The following is an 18,892-nucleotide window of genomic DNA, read 5'->3' as shown; positions in this document are numbered from 1 at the left end:
GGAGGCCGCTTCCCACCTGGGGCTCCCGGTGGTCCGCTGCATCATGCATGCTCGTTCCTCCATGAGCGGGCCATCGGCAGCGAGGGGTAGGCATAGGCCACCATCTTCTCCACGATCTGCCTCAGGCCCTGGGCGCCAGAGTCCAAACTGCCCTTCCGTGTTTCCCTCCCTTTCCTTTCCACCTTGCAGCTGTCAGTGGCACCTTCCGGCAGCCCCTTCCCGCTTCTGCAGGTGGAGGTTTGTCCGCTTCGAGTGTACCCTGCGACTGCTTGTGGTCAAGAAACCGATAGCCCCACCACTCACACCTTCAACTGCGGGATGTAAATCATCCGCTCGTTGACACCACTTCCGAGAACAGCTTTCTTGTCATCTGCCGAGCTGTCTTCTCCCTTGCACCGCAGCCACGGAAGCTGTACACGAACTGTACTGCGCTGTATTGCCCATGGCCAGACCCCTGGATCTGCGCACCTCCCACACTTCCGCCTTCTTCCCGCACCATACCACCTAAGGTTACGCAACGTCGCTACTATGTATGCATGTACAGTACATTGTATACCGGACTTCCAACCCTGCTCGAACCCAGTACCAAGGCTTCATCTTTCCAGGGAACGACAGTGGGTCAGGCGGGCGCTAAAGCGTAGTGCCTATCACGCATGAAGATCGGCTTCCACACTCTCGTCTTCTGATACCAAAGTCGTCCTGGGAATATGGGTGTTAGGATGAACGGCAGACGGTGTGCTCTGGGTCCCTGCACACAACAGGAGAACAGCCTGGGGAAGCCAAATGCAAAAGCGAAGAGTGCATTGTTATGGTTTGTGATGTCGCTAGTGCTCATCTCATCTTCACGGCCGATGTAGTAGGTTCCACCCCGGATGTGCAGTCCGATACGCATGCCAACCTGAGGTGATTGCAGATGTAGCTGCAAGCCTTCGTCTCAAGGTCTCAAGCCACGGAACACGATGGGAGAGCGTGCGTTAGCTACTGTGGTAGGAGCCTAGGCCGCATGGGTCTTTGACGTCGCACGAGGCACCTCGCATGCTGTGCCCTGGCTGTGCATGCCTCGCTTGCGCACCTATCTCTTTCTGGCTTCTCTAGCAGTGTCTTACAGCAATACCGTCAAGTAGAGAAGGCGGCTCAGTTCGTACGAGGATGTTCGATACGTGAATTTCTGCTCCTCTCCAGTAGTAGAAGTTCTTAGCGAAGCTACAAAGCTACTAGTATTTCAGATCTAATTTGTGAAATTATCATATTGCACGGGTACTACTAGTATCGATGTATGGTAAATGCCATGGGAGAAGTCTGCTTCGTTGCACGCCCCTATCGCATCGACCACGAGACAAGTCTGTCTATTTTTGGTATTCAAAAGCTTGCTGATAGACTAGTAATACTAGTAGTAGATCATATTGCAGATATGACACCCAAGATCTACCGCAGAAGCGAGCACATATGTGACGGGAATCTGGCAAAATGCACCGGGTGAATGATGCTTACAGAGCGTATGGTGCAGCACCTGTACTGCAGTAATTGGATCTCAAACAACGGTTCAGCATCGAAACCGTCACTGTCCATGCCCACAAAGCAGATGGAATAAACCAATGCTTTCCGGGGTGGCGGGGAGGCTCCTATGTACAGGTAAGCTTACCTACCTGCTAGCCAAAGTTATGATAACCTCTTAGGCAGTATTCCAGACAAATAGGAGAAGCTGTTGAAGACGCCGCGGGATATAAACAGATACAATTTGACAGATCATTTATGCAAAGGTAGAGTAGAGATCTCCGCTGGCTTGTGACTGAAGCCCCTATATCAAGGCCGAGCACCTCGTATCAACTTTTCTTGAAGGGAACTTTTGTAAGAGAGCACTGCGTTGTCAAGGCTTGCATCAGTTGAGCCACTCACTACGTACCTCAAAAGAACTGACCTAACTTGTGCCAGCTTCCACCAACTCAAAGTAAACAGATTTTCACTATACTACCCAGTACTAGTAGGTACTACCTAGGTAGTAGACACCAAACTTGCACATGTATCAACCTCTAATGTGAAGCCCTCGAAGAGAGGCACTGCGATACCCGAGTTCTGCGGGGTGATAACATATCGATAAGATAAGGCTCGCTTACCTTAGTGCTTCGCAACCGGTGATTCGCCAGAGAAGCGATGCCCGTGTTTTCCAGCAATGGCAATCAGAACCTCGATCTGAAAAACAGCGACAAAGGTCACCACTACAATAGGACAAATCGGTTTATAGAAACTTTTTGACTTACTGCTGCCGTGCTTAATTTTGACGCGAGCTGCAGCACTGCGTCTTTGTCAAAATGGCAAGCCTCAAGAGATCACTAGACACTGACCCCTTCGCGTCCAACATCTCAAGCAAGGTCTATGTGAGATCGACAAAGAGCGGCAAAGTCCAGAAAATCGTTCGTGAGGTTTACCTCCGCCAAGACATCCCCTGCTCGTCCAGGCTCTGTCAAAGATGTCTCAATACTGCCCCCAGGGATGCTGCAGGCCGAGGTGAGCATTCAGCGTCATACACATTGAACCATGGATGGGATGAGTGACGCTGACCCTCATCGACAGCCACTCCGTTTGTCCTCTCAGAGGCGCCCGCCGGCACCAGCGTATTCCCGCATGGCCATTACTTGGTGCCGGACACCAACGCGTTCCTGACCGCTATGGATCTCTTTGAGCAGAGCTCGGCCTTCTACGATGTCATTGTGCTGCAGGTGGTCCTCGAGGAGTTGCGCAACCGCTCGCTGCCGCTGTACAACCGCCTCATTGGCCTGACCAAAAGTGAAGACAAGCGGTTCTATGTGTTTTTCAACGAGTTCCGTCTCGAGACCCATGTTGCCCGCCAGGGGGGCGAGTCGGTCAACGATCGCAATGACCGCGCCGTCCGCAAAGCCGTCGCTTGGTACAACCAGCACCTGGCCCGGACCGGGGCAAAGAAGGTGCCGGCCGTGGTCATGCTAAGCAATGATCGCGATAACCTGCGCAAGGCCAAGCAGGAAGGCATCCACGCATGCTCTCTGTCCGAGTACGTCCGGCAGCTCAAGGATGGCGACGCACTCCTGGACATGATCCCGGAGAGCGAGGACCAGGAGAGCACTATCAAGGAGAAGCGGGCCGGTGAACCCTTATATCCCGAGTACTTCAGCATGTCCAAGATGATGACGGGTGTGAAGAGCGGTTTGCTCCATCAGGGCATCTTCAACGTTTCGCCCTACAACTACCTCGAGGGATCAATCAGGGTGCCGGCATTCCCCAAGCCGCTGCTCGTTCTTGGGAGGGAGAATATAAACCGTGCCATCGACGGCGACCTCGTTGTCGTGGAGGTGCTGCCTAAGGATCAGTGGAAGGAGCCGTCGACCCAGGTGATTGAGGAAGATGCCATCACCAAGAACGAGAATCCGGACGCTGAGGAGACGGGGGACTTCGTGTCCGAGAAGGAACGCAAGGCGCTCCAGGAGGAGGTCAAGCGAACCCACAGCAAGACGACAGAGGGGCATGCTCAACCGACTGCGAAGGTCGTTGGAGTGGTGAAACGGAACTGGCGCCAATACGTCGGTCACATCGATCAATCTTCGGTCAGCCAATCATCGCAACAAGGTCGCAAGCAGGATACTGTCTTTGTCATTCCCATGGATAGGAAGATCCCCAAGATCCGTCTACGCACACGACAAGTGGCGGAACTGGTCGGAAAGCGAATCCTCGTCACCATCGATGCATGGGATCGCAATTCCCGCCACCCGACCGGTCACTTCGTTCGGTCCCTGGGCGAGCTGGAAACCAAGGCTGCGGAGACGGAAGCGCTGCTGCTAGAGTACGACGTACAGTACCGGCCGTTCCCCAAGACCGTCCTCGACTGTCTGCCCAAGGAAGGCCACGACTGGCGGGTGCCGGCGAGCACGGACGACCCGGGATGGAGAGACCGGGAGGATCTGCGAGATCTTCTCATCTGCAGCATCGACCCTATCGGCTGCCAGGATATCGACGATGCGCTTCATTCCAGGCCGCTCCCCAACGGGAACATCGAGGTCGGCGTGCACATCGCCGACGTGTCCCATTTCGTCAAGCCCAACACCGCCATGGACGCCGAGGCAAGCATCCGCGGCACGACGGTATATCTGGTCGACAAGCGTATCGACATGCTTCCGATGCTTCTCGGCACAGATCTGTGCTCTCTGAAGCCCTACGTTGAGCGCTATGCCTTCTCCGTTCTCTGGGAGCTGACGCCCGACGCAGACGTTGTGAATGTAAGGTTTACAAAGTCCGTCATCAAGTCTCGTGAGGCATTCAGCTACGAGCAAGCACAACTCAGAGTCGACGACCACTCGCAGCAGGATGACCTCACAAAGAGCATCCGGACCCTGCTCGCGCTGTCCCGAAAGCTAAAGCAGAAACGGTTAGACGCGGGTGCGCTGAGTCTGTCGTCTCCCGAGGTCAAGGTGCAAATGGAGTCGGAGACATCCGATCCCATCGACGTGAAGACCAAAGAGCTGCTCGACACCATGTCTCTCGTCGAGGAGTTCATGCTTCTCGCCAACGTCAGCGTGGCCCGCAAGATCTACGAGGCTTTCCCACAGACCGCCATCCTGCGGCGACACGGCGCCCCGCCCAAGACCAACTTTGACGAGCTCGCCAACCAACTGCGCGTCAAGCGCGGTCTCGAGATAAGCGTGGAATCCTCGCGTGCCCTCGCCGACAGCCTCGACGCGTGCGTCGACGCCAACGAGCCCTTCTTCAATACCCTCGTCCGCATCATGGCCACCCGCTGCATGATGGCGGCCGAGTACTTCTGCTCCGGCACGCAGGCTTACCCGGAATTCCGCCACTACGGCCTCGCCAGCGAGATCTACACGCACTTCACGTCGCCGATCCGGCGGTACGCCGACCTGGTGGCCCACCGCCAGCTGGCCGCCGCGATCGGGTACGAGGCCGTCAACCCGAGCATACGCAGCCGCGGCCGCCTCGAGGCCGTCTGCAGGAACATCAACGTGCGGCACCGCAACGCCCAGCTGGCCGGGCGCGCGAGCATCGCCTACTATGTCGGCCAGGCGCTCCGCGGTAAGGCCACGGAGGAGGACGGCTTCGTGCTCAAGGTGTTCAGCAACGGCTTCGTGGTGCTCGTACCGAGGTTCGGCATCGAGAGCCTCATCAGGTTGCGCGACCTGGCCGAGCCGGAGCCGGCGGCATCGTACGATGCCGAGACGTACACGCTCACGACCAGCGGGAGCAGGGAGGTTACGGTGGAGCTGTTCCAGAAGGTGCGGGTGCGGGTGACCGATCAGAAGGACGAGACCACAGGGAAGAGGGGCGTCAAGATGGAGCTTGTGAGCGTATACTGAGGAATCAGAGATGTTTTTGTCCCGGCAGGGCGGGCTTTATGCAGAATATGACAAGAAGGTACCTAGGTCTCTTAGGGGCAGTTACCACAAGAGCCAAAAATAAAAGAGAAAAAAATAAAAAAGCACCTCAGTCGAGTTGGCAAGGTTGGTTGATCAGAAAACTCCCATGCAAATCATGATGACAAAAGCAACCATGGTCCTGTTTTGTTTTCCGATATCTCCTTTTCGACGCCGCAACGCCTCAGACGCAAAAGGATACCTACCCGTAGCCGCCCAGAAACAAAAGACTTGATCTATTGCATCTCAATCTCATTAGTCTCCGCCGCCGGCTCTTCATCCCCCCACAGCCCCTCAAGCTTGAACTCCTTCGCCCACTCCGTAACGATCTCCTTCTGGTCAGCCATGACTTCCTCATCCGCAACCTTGGTCCCCTTGCCACCATTCCCGGCACCAGCCACAGGCAGCACGGGCGGCTCGATCCAGCCCTGTATCCGCCCGTCCCGCCAGTCCGTCACGACAGTCATGGCGGCCGCGTTGATGTTGGGCACGCCGCCCCGCCCCAGCCGGCCGCGCTTGCGAGCGACTTGGATGAGGAAGTCCGTCGTCGCGTCGCCGTTCTCCGGGTTGGAGAGCAAGGGCGGCAGGTCGTACACCTTGGCCATGCGCTCCACCAGGTCGGGTGTGGCGGACAGGCGCTTGAGGAGGAGCGAGACGGCCGGGACGGGGTCGTCGATCTGCTTGGGCGGGATGGCGTTGAGCAGGACCAGGTGGGCGTGGGCCTCGGTCGGGTTCTTGGGGATGAATGTCGTTGCGGCGCTGCTGTCGGTGGTGGAGGGGAAGACGATGCCCGGCGAGTCGAGCAGGGTGAGTCGGTTGTCGATCTTCACGGCACGGATGGAGGTGGTCACGCCGGCTTCGGCGCCGGCGGGACAGGCGGCGCGCTGGCCGCGGCCGCCGCCCAGGCGGGAGAGCAGCGCGTTGATCACGCTGGATTTACCGACGTTGGGGTAGCCGATCACGCCGACCGAGATGGCGCGCTTGAGGTTGCGGGATGCGGCGTACGACTTGAGCGCGCGGAAGAGCGCGGCGCTGGTGCTCTGCACCGTCATGTCGCGGTGGTTGAAGGTGTGGGCGTTGGGCGCCGGGTTGGAGGCACGCAGCGGGAGGGTTGGGAAGAAGCGGCGCAGGTGGGCGAGCCAGCCGCGCAGCACAGGGGGCGGGATCAGATCGACCTTGTTGAGGATCAGGATGAGACGCTTGCCGCCACCGGCAGCCGCCATGACGGCCCGCTCAACGTCGCGCGAGCGTGTGCCTTGCGGGTCACGGGCGTCCAGGACGTAGAGGATGACATCGGCCTGCTCGACGACCTGCTTGAAGACTTTGTCGTAGGCCTTGCGGGACGAGGCACCGCCGGGAACCTCGACGACGCCCGCTTCGGCCTCGTCCTCACTGTCGCCGTCGTCGTCATCCTCATCGTCGTCCATCTCATTACCGCTCTGCAGTTCTCTCTCATATTGCTCGGCGGTCTTCCTCGCGCTGGCGACGAGAGCGGCGAGTGGGTTAGACTCGTCGATGTCGCTGGCGTCCTCATCCATGGCATCATCCACATCATCCCCCGAGAAGTCCTCGCCTGCAAGATACTCGTCCATCTGTTCATCATCCTCATTCTTCTCGGCCTGCGCCGAGTTGGCAGCCTTGGCGAGCTCGCGGCGACGCTGCAGCTCCTCGTTCCTCCGTGCGCGGTCCTCCTCGATCTGGTGCAGAAGCTTCTCCTTGTAGGGGAACAAATTGGGAATCCCGGGGTCCTTCTTCAGCTTGATTTTCCACTGCGGGTTCTTCTTGGCCAGCTTTCTCGCCTTGCGCTGCTTCGCGGCTGACGCCTTCTCGATTTTGTGGCGTAGCCGGACCGGCGTCCGCTTCGACTTGGGCTCTGATGAAATTGTTAGCAGGGTCTGGAGGAAGCCTGAGAAGTTCGTATCATCCATACTCTTCGGTTTGTTTATTGACCCGGCCATTGTTGGAGAACTGAAGTTACGATCCCGCCCTCTGCGATACCTGAGCTGGGGGTACTCGGATGCTCGCTGCACCAGCTGTAACACCTCAGAAAAATTACTGCAGTTACAGCAACTGAAAAGTTTGTGCCATGGTTCACCGCCCCGATAAGCCCGTTTATCAGAGAGCACCCCACACTATCCGTAGGTGCCCCCTCATAAAGACCCGGAGAGGTCCTATTCTCGATCTTGCAACTGTCTACGGACCGATTGATCTATGTTGCGCGATTGGTACTTCGTATACGCTATTTTAAGCTGTTTATTATGCCGGTAATAGATACACGGTTTTCAAAAGTTCATGCTCCCTTTCCCAGGAGGAGGGTTAGGGTCCGTCTTACTTTCGACTCGAGGCGGAGTTGCCCAATTTGTCATTGTCAAGGCGCGCGCTGCGTTCTGTTTAAGGAGAATCCGACAACGTAAGCCCGATTGCGATCCTCAGTTTAAAAGAACCCAAGCCCATAGATTTGTCTTCCAAGTGAATTGATTAAGATCCGGTCCTTCGCTCCTCAACGCATCGGGACGAGATACCTTAATACGCGCCCTTTTTCGCTGCCGATACTACCAGTACTGCGTGCCCTCTGTAAGGCATCATCGACGGCGAGTCAAAAATGGGCAGCACAGAGCCACCACAGGCCGCCTTTTCGGCGCCGCCCGAGACCGCCACTTTCGACGGCCTCCTGTTTGACATGGACGGCACTATTATCGACTCGACGGATGCGGTGGTCAAGCATTGGACGAGGTGAGGGTACAGCTAATTCATAGGTGATTAAACTAACTCGCTGCTTTACTTGTCAGTATCGGCAAGGAAATAGGGGTCGACCCCGAAGTCATCCTTGAGTGAGTGTTTCGGCAGAATATCACATCTGACAGATCGTAAGCTTGCTAATACCTCACGTTCTCCAGGACGTCCCACGGACGGAGATCCATAGACACGCTCAAGATCATAGCCCCTGAAAAGGCAACACCGGAATGTGAGTGAGCTTGCTGTGTCGATTCTGCCCAACCGCGTCGCTGTGGGGCTCGTCCGTAGTATTTCTTACACACAAGATCACAGACGTCCAGCACATGGAGAGCCAGCTCCCCAAGCTGTACGGCGCCGACGCCGTCGAGATCCCCGGGGCGCGCGCCCTTCTTCAAGACGTGATTGCGCACTCCACGCCCTGGACCATCGTCACCTCGGGCACGGTGCCGCTTGTAACCGGGGTATGTGCTCTCGTTTCCCCCTTTTTCGGCTTTCGACACCTCGAATATCCAATACCTTACTTAACCAAAGAAAGAAAACAACATGCTAACTCACCGGACCCCAACTTCCCCCCCATATGTTCACAGTGGCTCAATGTCCTACAACTCCCCACGCCAGACCACCTCGTCACAGCCGAGTCGGTAGCCAACGGCAAGCCGGATCCCGCATGCTACCTCCTCGGGCGCGAGCGCCTGGGCCTCGGCGGCGGCGAGAAGCAGGTGCTCGTGCTCGAGGACAGCCCCGCGGGGATCCGCGCGGGCAAGGCGGCCGGGTGCAGGGTGCTGGCCGTGGTGACGAGCCACACGGTCGAGCAGGTGCTGAGCGCCGGGCCCGACTGGGTCGTCCGGGATCTGGCGTCGGTGAGACTGCTGCAGGCTGGTGGCGAGGACGGGAGGGTGACGCTGGAGATTAGGGATGCGTTGGCGAAGAGTAGGTGAAAGGACGGGGGGAAAAGGGTAATAAGTAAGAGGGAGGGGGTTTGAGACTGATGTGGGAAACTTGGATGGTAGAAAAATCCTGCTCTGTCGCCCTAAATCGCACGACCTTCGTAGATAATGGGAAGCGTAAAGCTTGCCATTCTTATTCTTGGTTTTGTCGATGACCGAAACGACCATGCCCTCCCGTTCACATGACCCTTTTTTATTTTCTTTTCCAGTCTGGTCGTCAATATTCCCTGCGCAACGGTGTGTGACGCTTACAATGACTCTGCTCGCCCCAGAACAATCCAAACTCGCCGTCCATAATCCGTCCCCGGCCCAGCTGTCTCCGAGATGTCTCAGTCTCGGTAACGGTTCACGCCCAGCCACTGCGCCTCTTTCCAACTTTACGAACCCTTCTATGTCTTTGTTTGTCCTATCCAACGTCTGCACCGTTATGTGTCAGCCATGTCTTCGGCTTGCAGAGTTGCAACACACGCAAGCAAGAAAATCTTGTCTTAGCGAGAGAAACAGCAGACAACGGCGAGTTGGCCCATCCGGTATCTTGCAGAGGACGATCAGTTGGAGGCAGCCGAGATTGACTTGGAGAAGCCGGGACATGTCAAAGAGGTTGGCCAGAGTCCCCTCGTGACCTTTTGTTCTGGGCTGTCCGTGACGGAAGCGATGCACACATACCTTAGGTTCTGGGTTTTAGGCCGGCGTCGAAGTGTCTTTGTCCTGATGGTTCACCGGGGGCCGGATTCTTGAGACAGCAACGCGCCCTAGGTGTAATGGACTCGGAGGTACAAGTACAGCGGAGGTAAGACAGCGTTTCCCACCGCCGGCGCAACCTTGTCGAAAAAAACAGGCAAAGAGATTGGGAAGCGGCCGGATCTGGGTGGTCCGCTTCAGGCACCCGAGACGCACATTGCGAGATCTCAAGCTCACTGAAGACGGTCACCGTGGAACATTATCGAGTTATTAGCGGCAAAGGCCCGTCCTGAGTACATGAATTGTAGGTAGCTATGTATTACAGTGTGCACAATACACCGTGTCTGGACTTGATGGGGGTTGCGGGTGCCTGCATACCTTCTACCTACTGAAATCGCGAAAGTGGTCGGCGTCTTTTGCGGCCACGCTCGTCGATACCGTTCCTGCAGATCTGGCTTCTCGTGGTGTTTACTTTCGTGGGTTGCCGAGGCATGACAGCCAATCATAGCTGGACAGTGACAGTCTGCCCGAATCACCCCATCCTGTGTAACAAGTGGAAGCCAACAAGCCCGAGCCAGAAAGCAATGCCGCACTAGTAGTTAGTACAGTCGGCTGCGAGCAGCCATAGCATCCGGCGTTGAGTTTGGTTGGAGGCTTCTTAGGTTGTTCTCCGCTTTCACCCCTGGGCGGAAGACAAAAAAAAATGAACGCCAGACAGTTTCTTATTAGCCAGCACCTGAACGAGCTGATCCTTGCCTGGACTCTGAACCCGCTGCAGGAACCCAGAGACGCCGGAGCTTTTCGTCGAGTGCTTCCATCAGAATTTCTCAGACAGATTGCCCCATACCTCTGACACAGTGAGCTAGTTGCCCATGCAGCTGCGCCCACTTTTCCGTTATGGCTCGGTCGACGGTTGGCGAGGCTTATAATGAACCAAGGTACAGTACCTAGGTACTAGTAGTCGGGCTCTCATCGGCTTGCCAGCCGGGTCCGAAGACAGGCCAGGCCCGAGATCTGTCTGGGGACTATGGCTCTATGGGGTGTTGGGACCCCAGAATACTATGTGAATAACCCTGCTCTTGTGGTGAAGGTGTTGGGTCTAGGCTGTCGGCATCTTGCTTGCTGATACAATTTGTCTTGTTGCTTAATAACAAGATCCTGCAAAGCCTTTTTGCTCAGGGCAAGGCAAAGAGATCCAGCAACATGTCGCACACGACGAATAAAGTTCTCCATGTACGGGTCCCTGTGTAGTGTGTACGTTATGTACGTCCTTCCGGCGAGTGACCGGCTGGCAAGGGAAAAGACACGGTGCGCCTGAGGTATGTACCCCTAGGTACTCCCACGCTGCGGATATACGGCACAGAATCTGCACGCCGGCCAGCTAGGTCGGCAGGGTCTGTACTGTATGTACTGTGGTAGCCGTAGGGACCAAGGCGTCCCTATCGGCACGTGGCCGCCCCAGGGCCAGACCGCAACCACAGTACGGATAGTGTAGCAATCTCCCGGTCCCTTGGATGTTAAAACATGGCGCGGTACAATTCAAACCATCACTGGGATTGTTCGAGCACGCCGCAGTCCACAGAACAATTCTACGACATACCAGTTCGTGAAGCAATGCGTATATTTCTGTGATGGGAATTTGGTGGCGAGGGAAGGAGAGGACAAGCAAAGCGAGAGCGAGAGGTGAACGTGAACCGCCCGGGCCAGCCGCCTGGCTACATGTTGAGGTTGCACCCGGGACTCGCTGCTCAGTCCCGGGCTTCTTGGTGCATTTCCGGCTTCGACCGGGCGCTGCTGCAGACAGCAAACCAAAGAGCGTGGAGGGCCAGCCGCTCCTGCGTCCCGCCCGCTCACATACGGGCGGCAGGGCCGGTGTCAGGCGGTGCGGGGTGACGCCCCATCAAAAAAGGCTTTTCTGGTCTCGAACTTCTGTGCCCGTCGGCATGCCCCATTCTCACGATGCCTGCCTTGTCCAGATGCCGCTCGCTGATCCACCCTTTGCACAGTTCGAGGTTCCAGCCTCCAGGTTCTTCTTGCGCACCGCACTCGAGGTTCGAGGCCTGAGGTGGCTGCGCCGTACGCTGTCCAATGAGCGCACCCAACAACCACGCCCAGTAAGTCGAGCTGGAAGTGGGAAAAGCTTCTTCGGCGGATGCCGAGCGGCTCGACCGAGCTGTTCACTGACCCTTATACTGTACTTTGTAGCCTGCAGCGGACCGGGTAAGAGGCACCACACCTCTACGGCATGCTCACTTAGTACGAACGCCACCCCCATTCGTTGACTTAAGCTCGCAGGAATGGGGGAAACGATACATACTATATACCTAGTTTGTATCAGCGGGAGAGAAACGACATCAATTGGCTTCTGTCACATCCAGTGGGGTGTCCTGGCTCTCTGGCGGGATATCAGCCACAACTCGCCCGTTGCAGCTCTTGTCATTTCATCCAGCTGTCATAAGCGTCCAGCAATGATATCATTTCTCCGTGGCTTTCACCGTGGATGAAAGGCGCCAAAATAACGTTAAGGTTTACCAGATCGGCACTGATCGACCAGCGTCGAGCCGGTTGCTGATCTGATCGGCGGCGGGAATAACGTTAACTGGCTCGACTGGTAAGGCTTTCCTGCTTGGACCATTCACGGAGCTCTCTGTATCGAATTTTGGGACGACAGCCTGACTGGATTTGACTGATGACATGTCTGCAAGTGACCAGAGGTTTGCCAGGTCCGTCTAAAGTATTCCGCCACCGACCGACGGCCCAAAGACAAGTGCCTGATTGACGACGCTTCGCTGTGTCGGGGACTGCCATCTTGCCCGCAATTGCTTGTCTCAGCTCGGGGCCTGTCGTCGTAGCTGCTGTGTGTGTATTGTATGTCCATGCCTACAGTGAGTATTGGTATTGTACTGTACCTACATAAGGTTGGGATTACGGTAAGCTCCCGTCAGCAAAGTGCATGCATGCACAGTCCACCGAACAGTTGCGCTGCGCTGCGCTGGCACTCACTGCACTGCGATCGCCCCCAGCTTCCAATCATGATCCTGCGTTGAGGCAGCGGGCGCCGCTGTCGCATTGTGTGCGTTGCACTGGAGACCGTTCCATAAATAGCAGCGCAGCGCATGTTTGGGTCACACTCTCGCCCTGTACCGCGTTTTCGACGTCACGACGTGTAACCCTGGCGCTGTTCTTTGGCTTGAGCAGTTTGTTGTCGTCTTGAACGGAGATAACGTTGTCAAGCGCGGCCGGTCAAAATGCCCCTGGGTGTCTCGGTGCACTGAGGCTCTGGCCCAACCAGCGGAAATGAGAACAAGACCGGGAGGGAAAAGAAAGCAGGGACAAGGACATGAGGGGGGAGGAGAGAAAGTGTACGCGATAAACAAGAATGGATAACGGAGATCATATCATCATCATAGGGGTGACAGTGTCTCCGGGTAACTAGGTATTCACTTATCTGGCTTCCCTCAGCTACTGTAAAGGCAAGAGAAGAGATGTCCGCGTGCCTCAGATGACCGACAAGTCGCGGCTTGTGATGCTGCTGCTGGTTAGTTAAGCCATCGGTGGACTTGCCGGTGACCGCCAAGTCGGCAAGGTGCTGAGCCGGTGCACGAATCAGGGGTGGTCGTAAGCGAAACGACCCATAGCAGCAGTGGCTTCCCAGGTTGGGTAGGGGAGAAGTGTCGGTCGGTGCCCGCCAGTCGGGAGACAAGCCACGGCGGAGGAGCCCAGAGTGGGCTGGTTGGCTGCGCTGGGGCCAGCAGAAACTCATACCAGGGACGTGTGCTTTGAACTGGACAGGGATCAGTTGCGGCTGTCGCCATATGAGGTGTCGGAGTCCTGCAGCTCTGGCTGTGTGAAGCCCGCTGGAATCTGAGCCCGTGCTAGTGTAAAAGATGAAGTGGAAGCATGAGTTTGGTCGCTCTTTACGGAGTAGATCTCGTCTCGCTTTCCAACGCCCAAAGGGTTCCTGCCTCACCAGATCTGAATCAGTTTCAGCTTCGACCACGGAGAAGTTGGGCTGGAGGCGCCCTGCAGAAGTCAGAAAGAGAGAGTGCTCCCCAAGAGTTGATGATGATCCAGGCGCCACGCTGGGCCTTCCACAGGTCTCGCCGCCGCGTGAAGACGCCTGCTTCTCTTCTCATCTCCCGAGGCGTGGTCGAGGCGTCCGCCGAGGCTGGGCCCCGCTACACGTGTGGTCAAGGTACGGTAGTGATGGGCAGCTGCGGCACCGACGCAGTTCATTCAGGATATGGAGAGCGGGGGATGTTGAGGACAGAGCGGGTGCCGGTGAAGCTTTGTCGACGATGTTAGTGTAGGTCAGTTCCAGGGTTGATCTCCGGTCCTTGGCCCTCGTGTCAAAATGACCATCCATTGAGTGTGCGTCCTGAGTCAGGCCTGTGCTTCCCCGTTCGGTGCGAGGAAAGCGCATTCCGCCGCGCTGCCTCAGCGAATTTCTCCAATGTGGGGAGACGCTTGGGGCATATCAGGCACGGCCCCAACTACAACCCTCCGAGGGTTGTAGGTAGGCTTGGGACCGAGCGGACCGGACGTCTTGGACCCCACGTTAAAATTACGCTAACTGTGCGGACACAGTGACCAACCGACAACGGATGGCAGGGCAGCCTTTTTGAATTCCTGGAGCGGTGCCAATTGTCGTCTGACTCTGACAGCCGGCACTGCAATTTTACCTTAGGTAGTCAAGCTTGGACTAAAAGTCACTAACAGTTTCGGATAGGGGCGAAGAAGTCTCCGGGGTAAAGCCATATGTAGAAGCAGTTGTCCCCTGGCAAAATTGCCCTGACACTGTCCGACCATTCCATGTCATGCAGTCGGCGTTTTCTCATTGGTTGGGTCCGGGCCCATGCGCGGTTGTTCCGCCGCTTTCCGTCCCATCTTCCAATTGGCCCAGCTCCTCCACACCTCCCACCAGAGCAGCTCTCAGCTCGATAGCAGCTCTAGAACGCTTTCTGAGGGAATCGGAAACCCAAGAGCAAGGCTACACTTGGTCGCCGCCTGAATGTGGATGTGCCAGCTGAATCTCCATTTCATGCCGGGTCTGACAGGTTTCCTTGAACTGGAGAACCTGATACAACTGACTGTGCAAGTAGCACGATAGCCATTTTCTCTAACCCAAAATTACAGTTCAAGTTGGCTCTGCTCATTTCCCTGCACCCACATGGTGGGAGGTGACAGAACTGCGAATGTGGCTTACCCGCTGAGCTAGTACGATTAGCGATATCTTTCTTGACACAACCCGGACATACTTTCCGTACTCCGTACACTGCACTACATACTGTGGTGGCTCCGGCACGATGCCAAGGGCCGACGCCGAGGAGCTGGTCCCCAACCGCGCCGTCCACTCACACTGCAGCGCACCCATGCAGCTCAGCTCGCATGTGGGGCACCTACCCGGCTAGGACGTGATCTGTACACTATGTACCTAAAAGTACTCCGTACCTTGCACTCATTTTGGCCCCCGTTGTCCTCGGGTCCCTTGGCAGGAACCCCTGTCGGGGATCTTTTACGCCCACTTGTGTGTCCCGAAGACATCCACACTCCCCTGCCCAGCGACCCGGCGACTCGCCAGCGTCCACGGCCTGGCCCTTGCGCAGTGAGTTGTGCAGAAAAGGTGCAGAGGAGGAGACCCTGCACAACGGCGAGGAGAAGCAGAAACAGGTGGGAAGGCCCTGTTCGATCTTCGTCGTCGCACCACCCCCTCCGCCTCTGCCCTCCGCTGGGTCCCTCGCGGTGTCTTTAAACAAGCTAAACTTCCCCCGGCACGTTCCCACTTCGCTTTCTTGGCTTGGGTGTTGTGATCGGGCCCACACGTTCTTTTGACTTCGCATTCGGCCCCCCTAATACCTCGCGTTCCTCACGCAGACGGGTTGCTGTCAAGCTCACAACGTTACTGCCTCACTTTCAGTCACTCCTTTTTGTGCCCCTCCCACTGTAGTAGTACACTACGTTCCCCTTTCCCAAGAAAACTCGTCGCGAGACAAGGGGTCTTGAGCTCAGGCGCGTTTACTTCAGCGGCTACGCGGCAGGGCGACGACGGAGTGTTCGTCCGCGAGGCCGCTCCGAACACGAAGGAGACGCAAGAGATATGGACTACATGGACCCTTACAGCCGTCGTTACCCGGGCCTGACCGTACAGCCCTTCGCCGGCCAGCAACATGCGCCTCCTCAAGGTCCCCAGTACGCGTACTGGAACCCGCTTGTGGCGTACTACCAACAACAGCACCGGGCGGGCGCCATGATGGGCCAGGGGGGCATGCAGCTCTCGAAGCCGGCAGAACCCAAGCCAAGGCTGGCGAAGGACGAGGTGGAATTGTTGGAGCGGGAATTTGCGAAGAATCAGAAGCCGAGTAGCAGCACCAAGCGCGAACTGGCCGAGCAAATGGGCGTTGAGGTGCCGAGGATAAATGTTGGTCCTCGCCGGTAAACTCCCTGATATGTATATATGTTTTGGTGTGCTGACAAGGCGTCCTCGGCAGAATTGGTTCCAGAATCGCCGGGCGAAGGAGAAGCAAATGAAAAAGACGGCTGAGTTTGAGGCGCAACAAGCGAGGGAGAGGGCGGCTTCCGAAGCCAAGTCTACTGGCGACCAGGATCACGGCGTGAGCCCAAGCACCGAGTTCTCCGACTCGAACAATCAGCAACACCCGCTTCAAGGCTTGTCCACTGCCGCCTTTGGAGAAAACGATAGCAGAACAGAGGGCGATTATGCCGCGACCAAGAGCGAACCCACTAACCATCAGGCCGCAACGCCAGCGTCGGCTACCGCGGCATGCGAGAGTAGTCCGTCAGGTTCCGAAAGCGGTGGCTTCGCCCATGTCAAGTATGAGCCGTCGGCGGCTTCCGCGCCCCAGACGCAGGGAATGCCAGAGCTGGCGCAGCCGTCGGCCCCAACCGGCTCCTTCGAGGACACACAGGAGCGAATCGAGTTCCACCAGCAGCAGACAGTTTTTCCTTTCAGGTTATCAGGCGCAACGGCGGGGGATGGCCTGCCACGCCCGGACTTTGATGCACTGAACGCCCACCACGGCATCGGCATAAACGATGCGGATGCATTCAGTCCGTTTGCCGAACAGGACTACTTTGCAACTCCTTCAATCTCCCAGTTACCCTCCGAGATGGTGGTTGCCTCGAGCGCACCGACCACTTTCAACGATCAGCTGCTCCGGCATCAGGTGTCAGTGGAGAGTCTCGCGACATCTGACGCTGTCTCGCCAATGTCAATGCCCGACTCGCCCTCGACGATCGCGGACCTGCGCTTCAAATCCCCGCCTCCGCCCGCCGATATCGCGGCCCGCCGCAAAAGCAGGCGACCGGCCCCGTTAGGACTGTCGTCATTGAGGGGCGGGCCCGGGCCGAAGACCGGCATTGAGGTGCCAAGACGGTCGGACACGGTGAGCCCGATGAGGCGGATATCATCGGCCACGGGTCTCTACGGGCGCGTGCAGAAGGCACAATTAATCGGCCCGGGCGGCCCGCGGTCACCCTTCACGATGGACCGGACCAGGGAGGCGCTGCTCCAAAGTCTACAGGAAACGACACAGGCCCCGGCAATGGCATCCCTGAACAGCGCCATGTCTCCGATGAGCACGGAGGGGATGCTCGGCTCCAGTACAGGGGAGTGCGTTCTGGGCGTGAACGGTCAACAAGAGGATGAGCAAGGTTACCCATTCGGTTCATTGGGTGCTGTGAGCGGGATCCCCTTGTACAACGCGGAGCCCGCCATCAAGTCTCCGCCGGGAACGCCGGGCGTGGCGATGGGCTTCCATGAATCCTACTTCCCAGGCCCGTTCGACCAGACGTGGAATTACGTGCCGCAGGACGAGCCATTGCCGACGCCGAGTCTCTGCAGCCACGGCGGGTCTGAAGTCGAATTCTCAATGGCGCCTCAGCTTCCAGGCTATGTGGCCAGCCAGCCGGTGACACCGTCGTTTCCGCCCACTATGGGGCCGACATATACCGGCTTCTTTGGCACCAGTCTTGGGCAAACCGAGTATCACTTTCCCGACTCATACCCGCCCGAGTCGTCGGCTCGCTCCTCACCCGTGGCCCCTCCGAGATCAAAGCAGTTCCAGTTCGCCCAGAACGTTACTCCCCAGGACTTCACCACGGACAAGTCATGACAAGGGCCTCGGCAGGGCTCCCATCGAATGCCCAGTACCACCAACGAACGCATTTGCCCCGCTTTAGGGGGGCGGCGGTGTACTATCATCGATTTATTTAACCCGCTCTCCTGATCCGCATAACCCATCCACCTATTGGGTTCAATCTTCGGACAATGATACTCTCAACGTGTTCTTTTCTTTATGGTCAGCCGATTCCTCGCTCATTATATCATTTCCCCTTTGTCCCGGGGAGGCATCTTGTTCCGGGCTCATACACGTGGCTACGGTTTCATGAAACAATAAAAGCGATCAGCAACAGTGCCGCAAACTACAGCAGATGAAGAGCATTTTCTCGCTTTCTTTTCTTCCGTTAATGTAGTGAAACAGACGGACGCAAAGTTGGCGCTTTTTGGAAAGATTTGTTGCGTGTCTAGCCAGACAGAGGGCGGCTTTTGGATATATACCCTCTGCAGCGACACGAGACGACCAGCAGAGAGACACAAGGGAGTGGTTGCCCTCGGCTCACACCATGAGCCTAGCTCGCTCTCTGCTATTTCCAACTCCGTTGCATCTTCAGCGAACTCCTGGCGTCGGGAGAGGATTAGTTGGCGTCAACAGGGTTAGCTCAAGGAAAATAAGGTACTAAAGTATATCTGTCGGTTGGGCGAGCGGGGTGGGAAACGGGGATGGTTTCGCTCGTACGGTTTTGTGTCCTGTCCAGCCGTATACACCTCGGGGACCCCGCGGTACATGGCTGAAGGGATTACGGGCACATATATGGGTTGGATAAGGAACCGGAACAGAAGAGGGGCGCTGGACAATGTGCACCTCGGAGCGAACTGTCTTGTATACTATGTATAGTGTGCTTTCGGCAAAGGCCCAAGAAGCGGCAACCAGTTAAGTGGACGCGGCGGATCAGGCCCTCCCTTAAAGAGACCGTCTGTTGCTTCATAGTAAATATGGCAACTTAACCTGAGGTGGCGTTCCACAACACACATTTGGTGTTCCGTCTCAATAC

The 18,892-nt window shown here is 56.8% G+C and overlaps 5 protein-coding genes across 5 annotated transcripts; 4 read left to right on the top strand and 1 right to left on the bottom strand.

Annotated features, from left to right (window-relative positions):
* Positions 1-1,937: 1,937 nt before the first annotated feature.
* B0T15DRAFT_36852 (uncharacterized protein) lies at positions 1,938-5,486 on the top strand. The gene is made up of 2 exons (XM_062864184.1): positions 1,938-2,505; positions 2,572-5,486. The coding sequence occupies exons 1-2, from the start codon at positions 2,310-2,312 to the stop codon at positions 5,337-5,339; spliced, it is 2,964 nt and encodes a 987-aa protein (XP_062726184.1). The 5' UTR covers positions 1,938-2,309; the 3' UTR covers positions 5,340-5,486.
* Positions 5,487-5,632: 146 nt separating this feature from the next.
* B0T15DRAFT_425845 (P-loop containing nucleoside triphosphate hydrolase protein) lies at positions 5,633-7,504 on the bottom strand (the record flags this gene model as incomplete). The annotated part of the gene is made up of 2 exons (XM_062865639.1): positions 7,327-7,504; positions 5,633-7,269 (listed from the first exon to the last, which is right to left on the bottom strand). The coding sequence occupies exons 1-2, from the start codon at positions 7,352-7,354 to the stop codon at positions 5,633-5,635; spliced, it is 1,665 nt and encodes a 554-aa protein (XP_062726183.1). The 5' UTR covers positions 7,355-7,504.
* Positions 7,505-7,998: 494 nt separating this feature from the next.
* B0T15DRAFT_547091 (HAD-like protein) lies at positions 7,999-9,379 on the top strand (the record flags this gene model as incomplete). The annotated part of the gene is made up of 5 exons (XM_062870168.1): positions 7,999-8,129; positions 8,186-8,227; positions 8,294-8,361; positions 8,445-8,593; positions 8,720-9,379. The coding sequence occupies 5 exons, from the start codon at positions 7,999-8,001 to the stop codon at positions 9,068-9,070; spliced, it is 741 nt and encodes a 246-aa protein (XP_062726182.1). The 3' UTR covers positions 9,071-9,379.
* A 1,942-nt stretch (positions 9,380-11,321) lies between these two features.
* Positions 11,322-12,218, top strand: B0T15DRAFT_36706 (uncharacterized protein). The gene has a single exon (XM_062864177.1). It carries the CDS (start codon positions 11,392-11,394, stop codon positions 12,040-12,042), a length of 651 nt encoding a protein of 216 aa, XP_062726181.1. The 5' UTR covers positions 11,322-11,391; the 3' UTR covers positions 12,043-12,218.
* A 3,639-nt stretch (positions 12,219-15,857) lies between these two features.
* Positions 15,858-17,892, top strand: B0T15DRAFT_489084 (uncharacterized protein; the record flags this gene model as incomplete). The annotated part of the gene is made up of 2 exons (XM_062866567.1): positions 15,858-16,178; positions 16,249-17,892. 2 exons carry the CDS (start codon positions 15,858-15,860, stop codon positions 17,890-17,892), a joined length of 1,965 nt encoding a protein of 654 aa, XP_062726180.1.
* Positions 17,893-18,892: the final 1,000 nt, after the last annotated feature.

The sequence above is a fragment of the Chaetomium strumarium genome (genome assembly GCF_033439665.1).
Source record: "Chaetomium strumarium strain CBS 333.67 chromosome Unknown B0T15scaffold_1, whole genome shotgun sequence".
Lineage (NCBI taxonomy): Eukaryota > Fungi > Ascomycota > Sordariomycetes > Sordariales > Chaetomiaceae > Chaetomium > Chaetomium strumarium.
This window is presented reverse-complemented; position numbering and strand designations above follow the sequence as displayed.

Bases quoted from the DNA above. Each gene is read 5' to 3' on its own strand.
- B0T15DRAFT_36706 (XM_062864177.1), top strand. From the start codon at position 11,392: ATGGGAATTTGGTGGCGAGGGAAGGAGAGGACAAGCAAAGCGAGAGCG.
- B0T15DRAFT_36852 (XM_062864184.1), top strand. From the start codon at position 2,310: ATGGCAAGCCTCAAGAGATCACTAGACACTGACCCCTTCGCGTCCAAC. The intron at 2,506-2,571 runs GTGAGCATTCAG...CCTCATCGACAG, and splicing joins CAGGGATGCTGCAGGCCGAG to CCACTCCGTTTGTCCTCTCA.